The sequence below is a fragment of the Carassius auratus genome, chromosome 29, assembly GCF_003368295.1.
Source record: "Carassius auratus strain Wakin chromosome 29, ASM336829v1, whole genome shotgun sequence".
Classification (NCBI taxonomy): domain Eukaryota; kingdom Metazoa; phylum Chordata; class Actinopteri; order Cypriniformes; family Cyprinidae; genus Carassius; species Carassius auratus.
This window is the reverse complement of record NC_039271.1, coordinates 2,971,342-2,993,636: the sequence shown is the minus strand read 5'-3', so window position 1 is coordinate 2,993,636 and position 22,295 is coordinate 2,971,342. Positions and strand designations below refer to the sequence as shown.

The window sequence follows — 22,295 nt, the reverse complement described above, 5'->3', positions numbered from 1 at the left end:
TGTCCTTTTATTATTGCTTTGACAAAAATCTTCACATTTCTTTGTGAAATTGTAATTTAACAATATACTAATATAGCATTTGCATATTATTGCTCTTTGGTTGGTTTTGATTGCTTCTGTTGTCCTCATTTCTAAGTCGCTTTGGATTTTAAAACAAGCTTTATCAAAATAAATAACAGCTTTGTCTGTGCTCTTTACATTTAAAATCAGAGGCAACCACTGCATTTTAATAATTATCCAAACAAAGCTGCTTCATATACAGTATGCAACATGAGTTTTTAATCTAAATTAGATTGTATAATTAAACAATTTGAAGTCAAAACAGAATGTTTTGTGAAACTATAAATAAAAATATATACAAAACAGCGGATGAGCTGATTCACTCTCTGCCAGCATGTGGCACTTAAAGCGTTTCTTTGGTTTCTGTTAACAAAGCAGCGAGGCACTTATAAACTTTAATATGCATTATGATGAAAAGTAACAATGCCATCTAAACTTTTCTAAAGACAGCAAGTTCCGCTCAGACATGGATTCATATAAACTCCTAACCCTAAATGAATCAAGATTTGTTCAGCATCTCAACAGTTTCGAACTGGTTAATCGTTACATCCCTAATTATGAATGCATGCTTTTTATTTGATGACTTGTGGACTGTTCAACTATAAAACCCACTGACTGCAAAGATAGTGCTTGGAATAGCCAGGACAATTTTTTATATAACTCAGACTGGATTTGTCTGAAAGAAGAAAGACATATACACATAATATGCTTCGAGAGTGAGTAAAACACAGTCTAATGTAAATTTTTCGTGAACTAACCCTTTAAGACAAGAAAAATGCTGACCCATATGTATTTTCTATTGAATTTTGACAATATTTCGGTAATTATTTCACTTTAATTGAATTTTTATTGTATAAGTACATGCACTGTCAAAATATACAAAAACTGTTAGGGATGCACGATAATATCGGCACAACATCGGTATCGGCTGATAAAAGCTTAAAATGACCATCATCGGTATCGGCCGATATGAATATTTCTGCTGATGAGCCAAACCGATATTCTCCAAGTGAAATAATTGACCTGTTTTTCAGATGTGAATGTCTGTCTACATTTGTAAAATAATACATTTATGGTAGAATCAGTACAGAAGAGATACATGGATTTCTCTTCAGTAAAATTAAAGTTTAATATATCAGTATATATTTGTATATATATCGATATCGGTATCGGCCAAAATTATTTTGAAAATATCGGCATATCGAATATCGGCCAAAATCCAATATCGTGCATCCCTAAAAACTGTACCTTACGACAGTCCACCTAAAGGGACAACTTTGTACCTCATCAGTAATATACATGTATATTTTTAAGGTACTACTATGAACCCTTCTAGGGATAAATAAGATACAAAGACGTCCCTTTAAAGGCATTGCCACAATGACAAACTGTTGGAGCCCTAAAGGAACAATGTGAGTGTGGGAAATTAACAAATGAATTGAAACGTTTGTGTATAATCAAATTGTTCAATGTTTTCATTGCATTGAAAATGCAGATAAAAACAGGATGCCTTTTCTTTAAACAAAACTACTAAATCCAGTACATGCCCTTTATGAAAGGTATGTTTTTGGGTCATGTATTTAAAAATGTTACTTGAGCTGCAAAGTTGACTAAATTCCCCTTTTAGAGGTGAGATCGTTCTAGTCGATATAATCAATTACACCAGCCTCAGAGATGTTCTGGTTATACTTATATGCACATATTTTAAGGATTACTTTGCAGTGTTGACCACTTGCCTCTTAAGTTTTTAAATGTTTTACTAGAAATGCATTTCATATTTGTTTAACATACTGTGGAAATTATTGCCTGTGGTAATCGGCAGCATGCAAACACAAACACATGATTTGAAAATAACCTAAAAAAGGCAGCATCAATGTCAAAAGTGTGGCAGATCGTCATCATCCAAGAGCCCTAAAGAGGGACTATATATATATAAAATATACATGGGGGGTGGGGGGTATGGAATTATCTCTTTTTGCTAGCTGAAGCCATGTAACCTAACACTGAAGCTGCGTTGTGTCCATACAGAGATGACAGTAACCATATATGTCTGGCAGTGGTCAGCCATGCCATTTAGAGAAGCATGTGTTAAGAAGAAAGGAAGATGAAACTGAAAGAGATGTCGGGGGTGAGATGAGAGTGATGAGACAGAATGAGATGATGGAAACCTGAGGACATCCTCACCGTCCCCTGCGTTCCAACACGGCGGGGGGGGTTTTCTCTGCCCCCTCCTCATTCACACACCCACAAAGGAGAGATAAAAATAACATTTGGATCTGAGAAGGTTAATTAGGATAAGATATTCCAATTAGTACTTCATCTCAGCAGGGTAAGGCAATTAGGTCGATTTGAGCACAGTCTGAGTGGGAGCCATCACTACAGAAACTGGCTGCGACTGACATTTGAGGGGCTCCCGAAGACCCATGAGCGGAAACGGTTCTTCATGACAGATTGAACCCTGTCTGTGACATTTGGTATAATTAACTTAAACTAAGAGTTGAGACACAACATATCCGTCTCAACATCTCCTAAGACTTCATGTCTTACACCAGAATTGCAAGCTCTAGTCCGAGACTAAAAACTTAAACAGTTTGCCACGAGACTCCAAATTAGAAACTTGTGAACAGACTTTAGGTCCACAAGAAGACGCTGTTTAGATAAAAGAAGGTATCTTTTGCATGCCGTAAATTTTGTGAGATTATGCATCATTTTGTATTACATCATTTGTAGTACATCATTGTGATTAAAACTGGTTTAATCTCCAAAGGTTTACAGACGATGATAATAAAAGAAGCGCTGGCATCTACTTTAGAAAATGCATGCATTTTTGAAATTAGACTACATGAAGCATTCTAGAATAATTGTAATATATAATGTAAAATTTAGGTTTGGTATGGTTTGGCAAACAAACAACCCGTCTAACGCGTCCACTGAAACATGATGTCAGAGGCAATGACTTCTTCTTGACCATTGAAGATATTCAAAACAAAACTTCACTCTTATTGACTATTTAGTCATTCCACCCGGCACCTCAAGCATAAAACAATAAACTAAAACTCAACTATTCTAGAGTGCCTGAATCTATCTGAGATGGCATATTGCCACAGAGTGATAGTAAACGCTAACGATGTGCCGAGATAAGAAGAAAATGCCAGGTAAGACGTTCTAAGGTGTGACTTGACCAGCTGTCCCTCTTCAGACTGTCTTCAGTCAAACTTCACTTACCGGCTGAATAATTCAGTGCGTCTGACTGCAGGTATTTGTAGAGGTCAGAGAGCATACCAGCTGGGGCAAGACATTATGTAACGTTTGTGATCAGACAAACCAGAAGACTGGGTTTGGTGAACAGGATGGTAATGATGATGATGAAAGTCATCATGACAAAGCGTGTCACTGCAGGCACATCTTGCCACCTCAGGCTTCCCATGGGGAAACGATTGTTTAATATCGCTGTGTTTTTAAATGTACGAAGCATGGAAATAAAACACCTCAGACTCAGATGATCATGTCCGAGTTGAAAAGGGGTATCTATGCTTTATAACAATGACAAATAGCAAAGCGTTACATTTAAAGGGAGAAATTTGGTCCTTTTCATGCTAGGGTACAGTTAACTCAGTGTGCTGTCAAAGACTGGTTCACAGCTCTTCTGAGAGAGAGTAGACAATCACTACTATTACCACCCTGATAATCTTACTTGGCTTCACACCACAAGCATTCACAGTCTAATCATCCTACAGATGCAGTACAAAATGATCACAAAGACAGATGCACAAGAACAACGTTTCTTCTACTAAAGAGTTTTTCTTTAAACAAGAATTAATCACTATTAGCTTTTTAAGTAAGGAGAGTTCATCTGATTCCCCAGATATGATGTAAAAACAAGCGCACTAGCAACAGATGAAGAAGAGTTCATTTGGGACCAAAAACTTGGAAAGACTGACTAGCTCATAATTCACACAGACACGCACACACACACACTATTAAGGAAACAGTCTTTATGAAAACCAAAGGAGTCAATTTTCATTGTCAAGATCCTCCTCAAGATGTCCTAAAATGTCTAGGATATGAATAGAAGTGGTCACATGACTGCTGTTGTTTTTGACAAGGCACGACTCAACTGATCTAAAGTGACAGCTTTCTATAAAATCAGCACCAGATGTGGCCCTTAAAAAGACCAAAAACGCAATTAGATGCATCTGGCTAAAGAAAAACCTGCTAACTCTCAAATGATGGCATGTAAAACCAGCACGATTAAGATTTATTTAGTTTCTACTCACCTCTTTATCATGCTCAATTTCCAGCCCGGCATCCTTTAAATTGCCCTCGAACTCCTCTCGGATAATGATTTTCTCCCCATCGGCCGGGTCTGGGGGTCCGACGTCCACCACCACCTCAGCGTGTTCATCCTTCCCTCCCTCTGTGTCTTTTTCCTCCACTCCTAAAGGATAACTACCATTGGAGATGGTGGACAGTCTGTGTTGACTAGGAGACCCCCGGACAGAGGAGCGTTTTCGATAGTGGTACACCAGCACATAGTCCACTTTCCTTCGGCCGTCAGCAAAGCACAGCCGTTTGCGAGGGTCCTGGTCCATGTCCATCAGGTTACTGGCCACCTGAACAGGTGAGAGGAGAATACAATGTACCCAGGCTCAGTGTTCATCAGCAGTGTGCGTGCATATCAAATTCAACTTCGGAGAAAGAGGGGAGGGAGTATGATGAGGATAGATGTAGGTCAGACTATTACTTCTTAATTTGGCTGCTCTCAATACACTTTAATTTAGATTGAAACTATGAAAGCCATGGACAATTGTCATTCATGCCATTATTTCCAGGTTATCCTTCATTCAATGTTATGGCTATAGAACTATAGTATTGCTGCTAGTATTCTAGTAGTATTATTCAAGAAAATATCCAAAGCATACTCACATGTATCTTGTTGTCAGTTGTCTGCAGCATGTTGTCACACTTAAATAAATACACAAAAACAATAAGAAACAGCAACAGTTTCTCAGCTTTCCTGGAAGATTGTGTGCGTTTCTGGTGGCATGCTCGTTTCTACACAGACGCCATCATCCATATTTCCCTCTGTTTATCCATCGATCTCGCAAAGCATGAAATCCATCCGTCTGTCTGATTTTGGCACCGTATACTGGGAAGCGCAAAGCTTTGCTTCACGCACAACAGAACGCATCTCCACAGAAACTTCTGATTTGTCCCTGACTAATTGTCCCTGGAGGAATACCTGCGCGTCTCCAAGCGCCGGAGTGCATCATTACGCGCCGGAGGGGATTGCGCGTGCGTAAAGATGAAGTCTCCAACAGGTTCAAGATCCACCCCCCTCCCTCCCCAAAAAACATTCACCAAACATCCGTTTAATTCACCGTGAATCTCTGTTAAATAGCGCTTGGTTTGAGCTTAATATATAGGATTCCGGTTAAATGCCACTTACGTACAATGCTTACTTCTAACTACGTAAAGTAATGACGAAAAAAAATATTAATAAAGAAAAAAATACTGTTGATGGAGCAATGCATAAAAGAAATTAAAACATAAACATAAGGCTAGTATAAAAAATAATAATAATAATGTGACATTGATGCATGCAAATACTTTTAAAAATATATTTTTTTATGGATATTTCCTGTTAATTTCAGTCACTTGGAAAGTGTTGAAACTCCTCCTTTTTCGACTTTTAGTGAACAGGCATCTTGCAGCTTATACATATTTCATACACTTTTTGTATTTCAACCATTCTGCCTCTTTCTCTGTCAACCTAATTAATATTAATGTATTCAAGCTAGTTTCATTAATCACTATACATAAACATGCAACCTTTTAAAACTGATTTACAATAAATCACATTTACCTAATTTTTTTATCATTAAATATTAAGACTTCATTAATCAGGACAGTTTGTCCAGATGTCTAGGAAAGTGTCGTGGTTGTGGCATTTGTTGTCATTTAGTGGTTAAGGACAATTTTAGAGCAATAATAGCCAACTTCTTCACCCCTACTATAAGGTTCTGAGGCTTTATTTCTTTTAAGTAATCTACAAACACATAACCCATAAAACTGAGTTTATTTGCCACATAGACATGTTGAGCAGGCTACTCACCTGATCCCAAGACTCTTCACTGAAATCAAATGGATCATCAAAGGTGCAACTGATGGAGTTCATGACTTCAATCTCAGATAATTCCTTTAATTCACTCCAGATAGAAGAGGACTCACTCAATGCAGTGCTGACTCCATTCAGAACACAGCTATGCACCTCTGTTCATGACACAATACAAATGTTTAGAGCAATTAATTTCCATACATTTAACATTTACATTTCTCTTACTCCAAGAACATGACTACACGGGGTTAAGGATGCACTTTAAACCTTTAAAAGACCTAAAAAAGAGACCTACAAAGACATCACACACCACAAAAAACAATCTATTTTTACATTAACAATTTGCTATATTTTATTCTAAATGAAATATATATATTTTTTCTAAATATAAGCCATATTTATAATAAAAATTCGAATAAATGTCACCTACACAGGCACTCCACATCATAAATGTTAAGTATGTCAACAGCATGTTGTTATCCGGACAGAGCATAACCGTTCTGTTAAATGCCTCTGGTACGGTTTATAACCGAAGTCAGGAGTTTTTAACACACTGTCAACCCATGTACAGGCAATTATCTGTCAACAGGGTTTATCATGACTTACCTACATATGAACAGGATTTATTCACAGCCATGTTACCAGCGAGCTGATGCGCAACCAGGTATGGGACGCTTGTAGACTGTGAAGGTGCAAAATCCTCTCAAGGCTTTGACCAGGCTTAATTTAATACCATGACTGCTGGAAAGAGAGCGAGAGAGAGAGAGAGGGCTTATGATTGTGCCAAAATTTAACTAATTTCCAGGACCTTCTGTCACCGGTGAACACAGCCCACTTATCATCCAGGTCCACCAGAAATGGATCTATTAAAAACTGAAGCAGATTCTGTGGAAATGTCTTGGAGTGTTTATTCTGGCTGACAGCATCATTAGGATGATGCACCTGCCCCATTCAGTGCAACTATGTCACACACTAAAATATTAGGCCTAGCAGCCTTTATCCCAGCAAACAGGAAATGTCCTCAAAACATTGGCTAATGTTCTGGCAAGGTTCTCTCAAAGTTATTATTTCTGAATGTTCTCTGAACATTCAAATTGTCCACTTTTCCTTTTTTATTTTCTTGGTTAAAAAAAAAAAATGGAAAGGGAATTTTCCATTTCATAATTTTGCAAACATTTTTGGAATGTTACTTTTTTGGGATATTCTCTAAACATTCTAAAACAGGCAGTAACATTTAAGAAATTCCCTAAATGTTTTCTGTAACATTCACATACCCAAGAAAAACCTGGACATTCAGAAATATCTTTTTCATAACTTGATGTAAGCAAAACATTTTTTTATTATTATTATTATTGGCTTGGATGTGATGCTCTTTCATACAGAAGATCAGAACCCCTTTAGAAACATATACTGGAACACACAATTACCGTGATTTTCATGTTGCCAAGAAACGTTCTATATAGGAACTCATTCAGATCAGCGAGGAAACATAGGATTTCCTCCATTCAGGAGCGACACTTATACCCCTCACCAGCTCACCCACACAACTGCTCTCGATTTGCTTGATTTTCTCTTGGAAAAAAGAATGGTGAGTATGTCACGTTTAACTCTTCAAAAGCCTGCCCATTAAATCAGCCTAGATGCTCCCATGCATTTCAGACCTTCTATTTAAATACATATATACTTTACATTACTCACATAGTTCTGGAGGGTACAGTTAGGATAGATTTGGTCCACTGAAAGGGAGGGATTTGCACTGGAAAGGCATAAATCTAATATGTATGTATCTTAATCCATGCTCTGTACATATGGTGGGAGGTTAAGGCAAGGTATTGATGAAAGTCAACTGTGCAACAGACAAACAAATATACATTCAATAAATTAATAACAGATTCCACCTAAAGAACCAAGAGGTTTGGGGCTGTGAATGTGGTGCAACATTAGCACGCGCTTGTTTTTCAGCTTGTCTTTTAGTAGTGTGTGCCCTCATGTGTTCAATAATCAACATTGCAACCTAAATATCGCTCTTTTATTTATTTTTTTACATTGTCTGAAAACCACAAGAGGGCACCATTAACACAGCATCATCGTGTCCCTTTACGTTTGCCTGTATAAATGTATATATTTAAATTGTTACAAATTGAGGCAAATAGATAAACGCACAACTGTACAGAAAAAAAAAACATTAATAAAGTGAGTGATGCTACATTTGTTTACAACACACATTATATTACAAAATTACATAGGCCTACTGTCTGAATATGTAAGTTTGGTGGTTAGAAAAAATAATGTTGCTGCCCTTGATTGTAATAGCATTGCATAACATAAGTGATAGGCCTAATTTTTTTTTTTTTTTTTTAGAGTGTTTAAACTTGTCTAGACTTTATCCAGCAATATGTTCTCTGATAATGCACATGTTCTTGTTCGCTTTTATGAGTTGTTTGAATAACAGTCAAAATTAAAGTGTAATTATTTCATTAAATTGTCATCAGGTTTGGCTTAATACAAATTCAGTAGTATGAACAAATATTTCATGACATACACCCATATCTGGTAGCCTGCTTGTCTAAGAAGCTGTTTAGTAGGATCATGGTTTTGCATACCATTGCATGAATAACTGCATGCAATCAAATGATTAAGTTAGAAACCCCTTGCTATGAATACAGGTGCCATCAGTTGTCTTCTTATGAATGATTTGTTTTGTCATTGAGTCAGTGTTGCTGATGCAAAGTAGGCCCTTGGTTAACATACACCAGGTAACTCAATTAGGATTTAATCATGAGTCATTTGCCAATGGTTAAACATTAAACTGTTGGTTACTTGAAAACTAACATTCATATGGGAGGGCACAGGGGTATGTGAATATTTGATCTGTTTACTGGTCGCATATGTCAGATTTATTGCATGGCTCAGGCAGAGAAAAGCTGTTGCTCTCAAACATTGTTTACTTAATGAAGTCAGTGTATTGGTGAAGGGATAGATAAAATAGGCCAAATGATGGAAGGTTTGCGGAGACATTTTATCACTTGTCTTTCATCACTCACTTGTGAAAGTATTTTGTAGTATTTTTAAAATATGGTGCAAATGAGCGGTAAAAACCTGATTGCGCATTCGTTTTTTAGTTTTTTTCCTGTCCTTGTGCAAGATGCCACCTTGGTCGGTTGCCCATGTAGCCCATTCCTAAATCCACCACTGCATAGCATCGTTACCCACCACTAGCCTCCAATGTCCCGAACTCAAAAGAGCGCTTTTTTTTTCTAAACGGTCTTTGTGCCACTATGAATACAGAGTTGTTTTGAAGAGAGATCCTTTCACAAAAGGCCTCAAACTGACCCTTATTTCTCCTTTTTCCTTCTCTTTGAGAATAAATCGGTTTAATTTCAAATCCAACTGAGGAAATGTCAAGGAACCACTTAATATCACTTAATATTATTAATATCCACACAAAAGATGACATTTTTTGAAGAATGTTAATACCAAACCATTTTGTTCTGTTGTATTTTGTATCCACATATTAAGAGTCAATGGGAAAGGAAACTGATTAGTTAACAAAAACATATTCTTTTGTGTTCCAAGAGAAATTCATTGTGAATGGCATGAGGGCGTCTAAATGATAATTTAAATAAAAAATAAAGAGTATGACTAAAAAAGATATGCAATAGGTTTTCCCAGCAAAAAAGAGGGTGTTTTGTTATACCATGACACAGACAAGATTAAATGTTGTCATGTCTTTGCTCAACGTGTGAAAATGTAGAAATATGTGCCCACATTCCACGAAACAAACATGCATGAAATATGCACTTTAAAAACTAATCAAATTTGATTGTTTACAAAAACAGACATTGTTCACCCAGTAATCTCTCTCAAAATGAAATTACTGGTGAAATGTCACTCTGAGGTCGAACAGGTCTTGTGTCTGAATTAGCCCAATTTTCTGGAATTTCATACCTAAATGATTCAACTCCATAGGCCACTGAATTCAGTGAGCATCTTGGATGCTGAAGTGAGACACACATTGTGACTCAGTTCTACGCCATCTCCTTTGTTGACAATAGCTTCGTTAAGTAGGCTAAATGAAAAATCAATAAATATAGGGTGACCATTCGTGCCCTTCATTCACAGACACTCCCTGGCCAGGATTTCTATATTGCCTACAATATCCAGGTTTTGGCTTTGTTTGTACTGTGCAGACAGATCAGTGTTTTGACATCAAAGTAGCATTAAAGTAATAGAAAGCAGTGACATTTACATTTACGCATTTAGCAGACAGTTTTATCCAAAGCAACTTACAGTGCATTCAGGCTATACATTTTTACCAGTATGTGTGCTCCTTGGGAATGGAAAGACTTTAACCTATCGATCATTCTTTTGTCATGTGACATGACAGCATTGGATAGAGAAATTAATTTACAAGCATCCTTACAAATGGGTGCATAGTCATTATTATTATCATCATCATTATTATAATTATTATTTACTATTAATGTTACTGTGTTTCTGGTCTCAAATTGTAGCTTGTTACTTCTTATGGTTTATAAATGTGTGAATTGCTGTCATGATGGTTATTTTCCATACACTGAATGTTGTAACAAAGGTAATAAAGAGTTGGTTAGTATTACTATAATTATCATTATTATTATTAAGTTTCTTTCCGGCTCAGACTGCATATAGGTTAAAGCTTATGGGTCTGTGAACAAATGACTCGAAAAACCCAAAGACTCATGAGATGAACTAATCAATTCTCTTCCCGGCCCCAGACTGCATTGGTGAACTAACTACTAAACTAATTCCAGTACAGAACCTATAGAGTTTTGCGCATGCGCGACTGAACGAATCACTCCCCAGGACGACTCGTTCTTTCCGAAGTCACATTAAAGATTCGAATCGTTCACGAACGATTCATCACTACTCTCACTGTCCTCTACACCGATCGGTCTGTGCAGCGCTGCATTATCTCGAACACCTAATATGTACTACACGTATTTGCATCGCTTCTCATTTTCTGTAGATCCCACTTTCTCACGACTGGTCTATTATATACAATGCCTGTGTGTTATTGGTCTACTGCTTTTTCGATCTTTACCTGCAGCAAGTACCTATAAGCTAAGAAAACAAAGCCAAAACCTGGATATTTTAGTCAATAGAAATCCTGGCTAGGACCTGTCCGGGAAAAAAGCACGCATGGTCACCCTAATTGCCTAAATATATGATATTCCATCGAGTCCCTGGCAGTATGATTGAAAGTCATTGTATTCCAGTTGCTAAAGATGACGTGCATCACAGAAGGAGATGGACGGGTGTCACAACACTGGGGGAAGAAGAAAAGCGCTGCTCTGACCGTGACAATGGGCTCCATTCATCTGCAACGAAATTATCATCCTCACTGTACTCGCCTCTCCGCAGAGCCGGCACCACCAGCTTTAGGAAAAATCAATCAAATCAAAGCATTTCTATAATTAGACAGAGGACAGACTTTGTAAACAGAGAAGAAAATGTTCACTGTGGAAGCAGCCATGAGTAATCGTTGCATAAGGTAGCAGTGAATGTTAATTATCCGCTTATTCGTGTTTTCCGCAAATGCCACATGTGAGGTGCAATGCTTTGTTAAATATACCTTAAAGTTTTGAGGATTTAGCATCTTTATATTAGCTTTTGGAGAGTAAACCACGACTGACTAATGACGATGTGTCATGTGATGTTGACATCCTCATCATTTAGAGGAAAACATTATATGCTGTAGCCTATTTTACACTTAAAGTGAGATTTTGAAAAATGTATAATTTATAGCCTGCTGTCAAGTGGTTTCAGTATTAAAGATGTATTGATTAAGCCTATTTCAGAGTAAAAATGGCATCAGATAATATTTGTATACAGCTCTTCGAGAAGGATATAGCTTTAACAGCAAAACTAATTGCTAGCATTGCTGAAACAAAAATATCTTATGAAAGAATGACATGAAATTTTTATTATTTCATTTATTTTATTTTGTTATTTTGTAGAACATTCCATTTTATCATTTTGCAAAAACAAAGACCTTACATTTGAATGTTCTCTGAACTTTATCCAGGTTTTTTTAGTTTGCAACATAAACACACATCTTTTATCAGATATCACTGATTATATTATGATTGCAGATCTGCTCATTTGTTAGTGTTGCAACCATTGTGACAACTTTTTTTTTTTTTTGGCCCCAAGGTCAAAGCGATTGATTGCCATCTTAAAATTGATAATACACTGAGACATGTCACAGAAAGGTGTAAAATGCCATGTTCAGAAGAGAGACAACTCCTATCTTGTGATGCACACGGTCTGAAAACAAACACAGAAAACAAGACAGAGAGGACACTCTTAACATGTTCTTCTTCAAATGCTATTATCTTTCTTTTTTGAGTACATACAAATTCATTAGCCTAAAAAAGACAGAAAGACAAGTGTGACTGACTCCAGAGCGTCTCTCTCACATGAGAGGTGGGAGTTTGCTGTTATAAAGTCACTTCCCCTCAGCGCAGCAGCATTGAGCCACAGACGAGCATCAAGGACAGACACAGACCTTTGGGAAATTAAACATCTGAGAACAACAAAACTTCTGTTGCTGTCTATTAGATTTAGAAACTGGATTTACATGATGTCGAAGTCAGGCCTGTCCAGTGCAGAGCAGTGCATCAAATACATGATATTCGTCTTTAATTTCATATTTTGGGTGAGTTTGATACTTAACACTCCTAAATGTTTTATCGAGTCAAAATATTTGTAAGCCTATGTGAGTGACATAATGTCTTGGCTACATACTTGATATTCTGTCTGAAGATGCTAGTAGTCTTTGAGTTTTTAAACACATTTCTAAAAATAGGCCTTGCTACTTTGTAAATCACTAGACTACGATAAATATAAAAGGCTGATATCTGTTTTGCTGAATTGAATTGACATTGATTGGCTCTCCATGTCGTTTCGAAAATTCACCTACTATGGTGAAGGCTCAACTTAATATTAATTAGGCCTAGTATAACACTATTGTATGGCATCTGGATCAGCGAGAACAGTACGATTGTATATGTTCGCAATCTTTGATCTGTTGGCGAATTATATATATATAAATTATGAGATAACGCATAAGCTATCTAAGGAACTACTATATGAGGAAAAAAATAGCCTAGGCTGCTACTATATATATATATATATATATATATATATATAGTAGCTAGGCTATTGAACTATTATATGCCTAGGCTATATATATATATATATATATATATATATATATATATATATATATATATATATATATATATATATATATATATATATATATATATATAGTAGCCTAGGTTATTGTTTACACATATAATAGTTCCTTAGATAACTATACGTAAAATAATAATAATAATAATAATTGCCTAGGCTACTAAAAAAATGAGAATCGACTCATGACGCGATTTTACTCTTAATTAGATTACGGCGACTTTCATCTCTAGGAATGTTAGGCTACTGAGGAACGTCAGCACGACATAATTAATATTCATGAGCTAAGAGTTCATCATATATATATATATATATATATATATATATATATATATATATATATATATATATATATATATATATATATATATATGTAAACAAATCTATGTTCGCCATAGTGTGATTCAAAATATGACGGCGTGGGCAGCGGGTAAGCAGAGCATGCTCAGAAACTAAAGACAAACCAATTTTCGATTTCAGAGAGAGGTTTGCATATTAGTTGAGCGGTTAACGAGACGTTTCAGGGTTGAATAATGATAAAGTCCAATATGGTATTTTTTTCTCATTGAGAGGAAGAACATTTCAAACTTTTGCATTCCTGTTGCTTGGAAACCACATCCTTAATCCATCCCATCAATTAGGTTAAATTTAGCCTCAGGGATGAAATGTAAACATATTTCACAAAGAAAGAAATAAGGACAGAAACCCATTACCTGTCACTATAGAAAAATAAACATATAGGCTAAACAATCTATATTAGCACTAACAAGTTTGGCTGAACATTTTGAGTGTTTCACCAAGAAACTTTAACCCTGTAAAACCTGACATAAGAAATAATTTTTAAATAAAGGTTTATTGCACCAAGATATACTTTACATAAAAATGTTTTATGTTTTGTTGCATATTTCATAAAAAACAGTCATGAGGAGGGAAAAAATCCTCACTGAGCAAAAATATGCAATTTGGCTCATAATGCCAAAAAGATGAAATTCAGAGCTTGTAATGTAAATCAATGAGCGCTCTAACAAATGCATATAAATATCAGCCGTCACTTTATATCTTCTAATAATATGTTTTAGGAAGATGATATTTAATTAGCTTTTATTATAAAAGTTCTGCAGTTTTCATTGTAGGGGCAAAACATAATTCAGTGCATGATGATTGAGAGATGAATAGATAGATAGATAGATAGATAGATAGATAGATAGATAGATAGATAGATAGATAGATAGATAGATAGATAGATAGATAGATAGATAGATAGATAGATAGATAGATAGATGACAACCTTTTATTTGCGATCTTCCCCTACACTTTCCTGTGACAGAGAACATTTATAAATTTTGCTCCTCCTCCTTTTCCCTCAAAGGCCAGGTAGGAGCGAATGGCCTGCTGGATTTTTTTTCCATTTCTGGTACTCAGTGTCGTATGTTTTCTCTTGAAACTATGCTTACATTTTAGCCATGGCCACAGGATTAGAGTGTTTCAAATATGAAAAAATTATCTTCAACTTTATATTCTAGGTAGGTGTTTTTATATCATTACGTGAGCACATGTTAATTCAGTTGTATGTTAGAGTAAAAAGGGAACATAATTGAGAGATGTAAATGTGGGTTAAATGTGATGTCTTTGATGTAGTGCATGACAAACAATTTTCAACATTCTGTCTACAGTTTTCACACTTGACTTAAGTGTGAAATTAGTTGCATGTGCATGTGACTTAAACAGCAGCTGTGGTCACACTGGGATTTTTTAGAACATTCAATCTGGTTAAATCTGTTTAAGAACATGTAGGGTTTAATTGCACAATGATTAACAGCTCATTTGTGGTTAACATCTGGTAGTGACTGTTTTATGTATGCCTGCTGTAATCGTACGTTTCCCGTTGACCTTTAAATGTGACCTAAAAAATTGTTTATCTTGAATGTGAGACATTTTAACATGTTGTAAGTCAAAAACAAAAATAATGCACAAAAGAAGTTGCAGGCCTCTACATTTTAAAACCAATAACAGTGAAAATGAAGTTCAGTCTGTAACGTTTATCTTGTCTCAAAGTGCTTCAATATGAAAATTCAAAAGGGTCTTGGTATTTAGGCCTGGACCTAAGTGAGCTTTGTGATGAGTGGACAAAATGGCAAACACTGAATCAACCCATCAGCAGCTCCCATTGTGTGTGAATGGAAAAAGCTAGGATCAGATTGGGACTCTTCAAGGAACAAGCCTCCACGCTCCTGGCAGTCAGTCACCATGACTCATATTTGGGACTGCGTTTTCCAAAGCAGAAGAGCACTGGAGGATTGCAATGAATTTTTCAAGTGCCTGAGATGCTAGTCTGTATGTGTGGGTTTTTGGTATGATCTGGTTTGACAAGTATGGTTTATTTCCTAGTAGCCTATACATTACATCATTGGTCAAAGCACTCGAGGATGAACGCTGATCCATCCATTATGCAATTTCATAGAAGGTGGACCAACTTTTTATGTGCATACTTCCAAAAAATCTGTTTTGACTGCAATCAATTCTAAAGGTTTATTGTATTTTGTATGTGAGCTGTTAATTATCTTATTCCTGTGAGAATGTGTAGAAAAAGAATGATTACAGTCTAGTACGTTACTCATTCATACAGCATCCTAGGAGTTGCTCTGGACAAATTAGAGTTTAGAGTACAGAATATTTTTGCATATCTATTTATAAATGTTTGCCATGTGGACGTAAGATCTTGCAGTTGCATGCAGGCTAGAAAGATTATCAGGTTGGTCAGCTTTTTGTTGAAGAGGGTAAGGTTTAGTTTGGACCTGACTTCCTGAAAGCTTCACCCTTGGCCTGCAGCTATGTTTCCTTTATGTGGTTGTTCAGTTTCCCAATGTCACTGTTCCTTAAACTTAACACATCCCTAAATTTATTAGCCTACGTCTTTTGTTTGTGTCCTCAGCTCGCAGGTACAGGAGTGTTTGCTGTTGGTCTCTGGCTGCGTTTCGATGAAAGAACCAAAGAATTCTTCACTGGAGAAAATGCTTCAACTGTGTTCCTCACAGGTGAGTTTGGTCTGGATTTCTAGGTTACCCTTCCTCGGTCCTGAGTAACTTCTCAGCGAACCAAAAGACTCTCCTTATCTCCATACACCTCCGTATAGCTCCTTTTATCACCTACATGATCAGGTCTTTATAAGTTGATTGTGTATGAGGTTTAATGGAGGTCATGGAAAGCAGACACACCTATTTCCAGACACCAGACCATCTGTCATGTGAACAGTGCATCATGAACAACATTCAACATCAAACAAATAAAATGTGAATCAGGAGCATGACAGAGTTGTTCTGGCTTCTATACAGTATATAAAATGTATGAAAAAATGCACACACAACTAGTCAAAACTTATTGGAATAATTAATAAAATAAGTATCTTATGTTTATTTTATTTATTCCTGTGATCAGCTGTATTTTCAGCGTCATTACTCCAGTCTTCAGTGTCACATGATCCTTCAGAAATCATATTGAAGGATAATATTCTTTGTATCTTGGCTTGTGGAGGAAGACCACAAAACAACCAGAAAAATGAGCTTTAAACCCAAAACCAGCCTCCTAATAAAACATCCCTCAGTTTTTGAAGGGTGGAAACCGCCTAAATATAGTGACAGGGATGTTGGGTTTCTGTTTGCAGATTTGTTTTTTAAGAGGCAGGTTGTTTGAGTTATAATGGGAGTAGTGTGTTTTGGAGGAGGCTGTCTTTGGCCCGCGTGATGCCAGCTCTGCCCTTTCCCATCATCCCTCACAGAGCCGCCTTTCTCCTCCTCGCCAACAGAACCCACATTGTTTGCTCCCTTCCCACCTCCTTTTGTTTGGCCTCTGTCAGAAGAATGTTTGCCTCCATCAAACCAGAAACATTGTCATCTTAGTAGTCAAGTGTCAAAGTGCATGTCAGAGGTTTGGAAAGAACTTTAAGCAATGCAATGCCAAACATCCTAATGACGGACAGTCCAGAAAAGCAGCTACAAAGGTTCCACAGGGGGTTTAGAAGAACCATTTTTTGGTTCCCTGAAGAAAATTAAGAAATAACAGTCCTTAAAAAACTGAATATGAAGAATATTTTAATCATCTGAAAAACCTTTTTCCTCTAAAGAGCCTTTTGTGGAATTGAAAGATTCCATGGAGGTTAAAGGTTCTTCATGGAACCGTAGATTCAATAGGTAGGTTGGTGTTCCGTTGTTTCTATGGATACAGCACAATCCACTTAAATGGAATTTTGATTTGCATATCTTGCTTTGCATAGCTTGCAATGTATAAATTATAACTTTTTCCTTTCGCTACTTTATCAGAATAAGTAGCTACAGGAAAACTTTATAATTTACATTTTACATATACGTTAAATAACAATGAGAATAATGTATGGTTGTTATACATTAAATCTGACAAAATGCTATTTAGAGTAAATGCCGTTGACTTCAAGCATTTATTTTTTATTAATTTCTTTCAGATGAGAAGCCAAAGAAATAGTAAGGCAACTGCGTTGGTAAGTGAATGGGAGTAAAAGTGTGGTCTCTTTCTCCACCTCAGGGGTCTACATCCTCACTGTGGCAGGTGCCGTCATGATGGTGGTCGGGTTCCTCGGCTGCTGTGGAGCAATAAAAGAATCCACTTGCATGCTGGGACTGGTGAGTCCTCCCACATTTCTACAACATAAAACAAAAAAGATTTTGTTCGACGTTGTTCGATGCAGTTAAAATAAAGGTTTTTGCAGTCATGCCGTAGAGGGGCCATTTTTGGGTTCCTCAAAGAATCTTTTAGTTTTTCTGCTATGAAATTTTCACGGATTTTAAAGGTTTTTAATGGAAGCATTGATTCCAATAAAGTTATCATGGTTATCATGTGGCTTTGACCCCGCAGGCATGATTTATTCTTTCTGGTTGGCATGAGAATGAAAATGCTGTTGTCCGTGTTCACTTCTTCTCTCACTTTTTCTTGCTCACTCCAGTTCTTTGTGTTCCTGCTCATCATTTTTGCTGCAGAGGTGGCCGCTGGAATCTGGGGATTGTCCAATCAAGACGAAGTGGGTGACAGTCATTCTTCTGATAGTCAAGTCACATTTATCTGTATTGAACTTCACTTTATATAGTACAGTGACTGATGGGAGTGATCAAATACAAATATAATTCTATCCAGCTATAAAGCAGCTGTAAAGAACAATAGTGTCGTTATGCAGATTCCATTCAATAACTGTCAAATTTCCAATTCTGAAATTACTTCAAGGCAACTTTACTGAAGACAATAGTGTCAATATTGAGTTCAGATCTTATCCATTAGTGTCAGTAGAATCGCTAATATTTCTGAAAGTTAATTCTTTCTTCTGATACTCCTTCATTTCCTCTTAATTTCTCTATTTCTTCCTCAGATCGTGTCTGATGTCAAGCGGTTCTACACAGAGGTGTTCAACAACTACAGAGAGACTAAACAGGAAGCGCTGAGAGAAAGTCTGCGAGCCATGCAGTACGGAGTAAGTGTTCATATTTATGTTTTATTCGAACCATAAAATCAGAATCACTGAATGAATGGAGGAAATAAAGCTTAATGTAAAATTAACTGATTATGTTCAGCTGAGGTGCTGTGGACCATCAGGAACACTTTTTGATGGAGCAGTCGAAACCTGTCCCAAAGAGGAGGGTCTTCGAATCTTTGTCACAAAGGTATGAGAAACTCAATGAATGCTGAATCTTTTTAAGCAAAATCTCTTCAGTTAAATGTGTTTTTCCATGTGCCGTTGTTACCTCCTGTGTTACCTCTCCAGAGCTGCCCAGACGCTATTGAGGAGATCTTCACCTCTAGGCTTCACGTGATCGGAGGGGTTGGGATTGGGATTGGTGCGGTCATGGTGAGAAGATACTTATGCATATGATTCTGTGCATTTCACCAAAAAGCTTTGCTGCTCCAGAGCTTGTAGCCGAGTCGTTCTCCTCATGTCACACTGGTGTCAGTTATTAACCGTGTCTCTTTCATCGGCAGATCTTCGGCATGATCTTCAGCATGCTGCTGTGCTGCGCCATCCGACGAACACAGGACATTTGAGCTGCCGTCGCTGCTGCAGCCCATCATCTGCTCAGTATTTATCTGTGTCTGTAAAGGTGTGTGTGTGTGTGTGAGCTTGTCTGTGTTTGGAAAAGCACTTTTAACAAAGGCCAGCATTAGTTCTCAGCTTTTACAGGTCATGCATATGTTGAGTGGATCAATAAATTGCACTTGAGTCTTTTTTTTCGACTAACATTCAATTGCCTCTTTGAATGTACCTGTAAGCTTTTGCCATTCTTTTAACATTTTATGTGGCTTATTTTATCTACCCATATGAGTGTCTGGAGAGAGTAACACCTACTGTAGTAAATAACCAATAAACTTGATAAGTAATTGACTGAAAAGTGGTGATTATTATTTATTGATTTCCTATGCGAAAAAACTACAGTTATATATTCTGCACTGCCCTCTGGTGTTTTTACAGTGCACTGGCATCCCAACTTTACTGTTATACTTCCAAAATCTATTAAAAATACATTTTGTATTTTACAGATCTAAGAATATTTTTTTTGCTAATCAAAAGAGGTTATTTGGCATTTTGGTAATTAACATCTAGTAAATCACGGGGTAATCAACTATTTATTAAATGCTATTAAAAATGTAAGGCCAACTCCAGCTCGAGTTATAACCACAATAAATCAAAAAATAACAGCAAACGTGTGCAAAACCCTAATCAAGTTCAGGCAGTTTAGACACTGTTTGCAGATCTCATGCACTCTTTTTGGAAAACTCTTTTTGCACTGTGCTGAAGTTGTGATGCAAAACCCTAACCACAAGAAAGTAAAAGTTAAGCACAACTGTAACACAGTTGTCATCATTTACATCATTGACTCCATAGTGGATAAACACATGTTCTCTGAGGATGAGACATGGGTTCAAATCCCAACTCCAAAATTCACAAACACACCTTACTTTAATGTCTTTATTGCGAAGTCATATAAAAGTTCATCCTGTATTCCAGCAAGAGATCTAGTCGAGTATCAGTACGGTCTCCTCCTGCAGCAGTTATACTTTTGTACAGACTGAAAAAATAATAATAAAGCTGCATAAAAATTCTCATCCCGTGTCCGTTCCCCATCTACTTAGGTTACTATCATTTGCTTTTCAAAGGAGAGGCCCTCAAAAGAAAATGTTGGTATCCTACATGTTTAGTGTACTAGAACACACATGAGATGCATTACCTGTCCATCATTACAGTCAACATCTGTCCACACATCCAGAGATCTGCTTCAGCCGGATGAGTTTACAACGAACAATGCATCACTTATTCTGAAGATTCAAGACTGAAATACATTTAACATTATTTAGAAATTATTACACATAGCTACTGCATATCTAACAAATCTACAAATAAATTAATAGTTAACAAATATACATTTGATGCATATACTGAATTCTAAACCAGTGTAAAGTATTTCAGAGTCTATTATACGTCCTGCAGCAATCCTGCAGCTTTAATAATCTTTTAGTTCAATCTGCTTCTATCGCCAGATTTAATTAAGACGGATTTAATTAAATAAATGTGCATATGCATTCACACTTTCAGAATATTACAAAGGAAGAACAGCAACTGATTCATCTGTTATTCTGAAGGTCTGACAGGTTCAGCAGAAAAACAGCACGAAAACAAAGATGTGATAAACAGAAGATGTGAGTGTCTTTCAGAAAGTTACTCACAGGTGAGTCGCGTGACACTCGTTTTATCGCTCGGTTTAGTTTCCAGCTGAGCTGAAAGATGTGCTGTCAAAGTGTCAGTAAAAGCTTTGAAGACTAAATCATCTGCAGAATCGGCACGTGTTGTTGTTGTTGTTGTTGTGACTGTCGTCACGCGTCATGTTGACAAACAGCCTGAAGAAGAAACCCGATTGCGCCGCCTAGTGGTGAGGATGAACAATTTAAACTAAATTCTAAAGTAAACTCTGTTAATTGAAATCTTGCTCTTTCGTGTAACGAAAAATTGTGTATATTGTACAGTAAAAAAGGTATTAATATGTATCTCATGTAGAGTCATATATGTTATATGGTGTTTGTGTATGTATGTTGCATACAACTCTTACTGTGACATCCAATCATTTATTTTCAAATTTATATTAATAAATAATATTTATTATCAAACAAGAAAAACATTACCTTTTAGTAAAAATATCTTAGATATCTAAGCATCTTTTAAATGAATATATATCCTAATATATATGCATATGTGTGTGTGTGTGTGTGTGTGTATAAATCAGAGAAACTTAACTCTGCCATCTACCCCAAGCCAAAATAAAGCTTTGATTCATTGCATTGGTTTAAATTGTGTCCCTCTAGAACAAAGCATAATGTTCGAGCAATCTAAAATAAGATCAACTGAAAAATGGAGTATTACTTTTTTTTATCAGTAAATATAGAAATTGCAACAACAAACACATATAGTGACTGGGGCTGTCAGTCTTCAAAATGGTTAAAAAGGTGTTTACACTTTATTTGTGGGTCATTAGAAATAACATTTCAAACCTGGAAAATGGGTCTACAAAAAGTGGGAAGAGAACATTACTGAACTTTGGTTGTGCTGACGAAACAATATATCTACTGTAAATGTTCCCCATTTACAATTTGCCTAAAAGATGGCTTTTGGTTACAAACAAATGACAACTAATTTATCCCAAAACAACATTATGGTGTCTTTAGATCAGTGGAAAGCTCTTCATTATTATAGCTGTTAAACATACAAGCACATGATTATAAAAAATATACATAATGCTTTGATATTTTAATGACTTAAAAATTACCAATGCAATACTAATTTGTTTTTCAATCACACTGAGTATTGCCAATT

The 22,295-nt window shown here is 36.4% G+C and overlaps 2 protein-coding genes and 1 long non-coding RNA gene across 6 annotated transcripts in view; 1 reads left to right on the top strand and 2 right to left on the bottom strand.

The window, feature by feature from the left end:
- Positions 1 to 11,866, bottom strand: part of LOC113047855 (anoctamin-1-like) — a 41,244-nt gene extending 29,378 nt beyond the window's left edge. The window contains exons 1-6 of one of the 3 annotated variants that reach the window (XM_026209182.1): positions 11,793 to 11,866; positions 11,517 to 11,596; positions 6,785 to 6,916; positions 6,176 to 6,333; positions 4,987 to 5,025; positions 4,338 to 4,673 (exon numbers count right to left, since the gene is read on the bottom strand). In XM_026209182.1, coding sequence (XP_026064967.1) covers positions 4,338 to 4,673; positions 4,987 to 5,025; positions 6,176 to 6,333; positions 6,785 to 6,815 — 564 coding nt within the window. In that variant the 5' untranslated portion in view covers positions 6,816 to 6,916; positions 11,517 to 11,596; positions 11,793 to 11,866. Of the gene's footprint in view, positions 1 to 4,337; positions 4,674 to 4,986; positions 5,026 to 6,175; positions 6,334 to 6,784; positions 6,917 to 11,516 lie in introns of all 3 variants that reach the window. The other 2 variants (XM_026209181.1, XM_026209183.1) reach the window with 2 other exon arrangements.
- A 799-nt stretch (positions 11,867 to 12,665) lies between these two features.
- On the top strand, positions 12,666 to 19,816 carry LOC113047853 (CD9 antigen-like). The gene is made up of 8 exons (XM_026209180.1): positions 12,666 to 12,878; positions 16,350 to 16,452; positions 17,972 to 18,069; positions 18,390 to 18,464; positions 18,807 to 18,908; positions 19,009 to 19,098; positions 19,200 to 19,283; positions 19,415 to 19,816. The coding sequence occupies exons 1-8, from the start codon at positions 12,801 to 12,803 to the stop codon at positions 19,475 to 19,477; spliced, it is 693 nt and encodes a 230-aa protein (XP_026064965.1). The 5' UTR covers positions 12,666 to 12,800; the 3' UTR covers positions 19,478 to 19,816.
- Positions 17,859 to 21,325, bottom strand: LOC113047854 (uncharacterized). 2 transcript variants are annotated; one of them, XR_003276358.1, is made up of 3 exons: positions 21,155 to 21,325; positions 20,659 to 20,760; positions 17,859 to 18,087 (listed from the first exon to the last, which is right to left on the bottom strand). It is a non-coding gene; the product is annotated as an uncharacterized LOC113047854 (long non-coding RNA). The 2 variants fall into 2 exon arrangements; XR_003276357.1 differs by lacking the exon at positions 17,859 to 18,087 and adding an exon at positions 19,656 to 20,499.
- Between the last annotated feature and the right edge of the window lie 970 nt (positions 21,326 to 22,295).

Bases quoted from the DNA above. Each gene is read 5' to 3' on its own strand.
- LOC113047853 (XM_026209180.1), top strand. From the start codon at position 12,801: ATGATGTCGAAGTCAGGCCTGTCCAGTGCAGAGCAGTGCATCAAATAC. The intron at 12,879-16,349 runs GTGAGTTTGATA...TTGTGTCCTCAG, and splicing joins TCTTTAATTTCATATTTTGG to CTCGCAGGTACAGGAGTGTT. The intron at 18,070-18,389 runs GTGAGTCCTCCC...TGCTCACTCCAG, and splicing joins CCACTTGCATGCTGGGACTG to TTCTTTGTGTTCCTGCTCAT.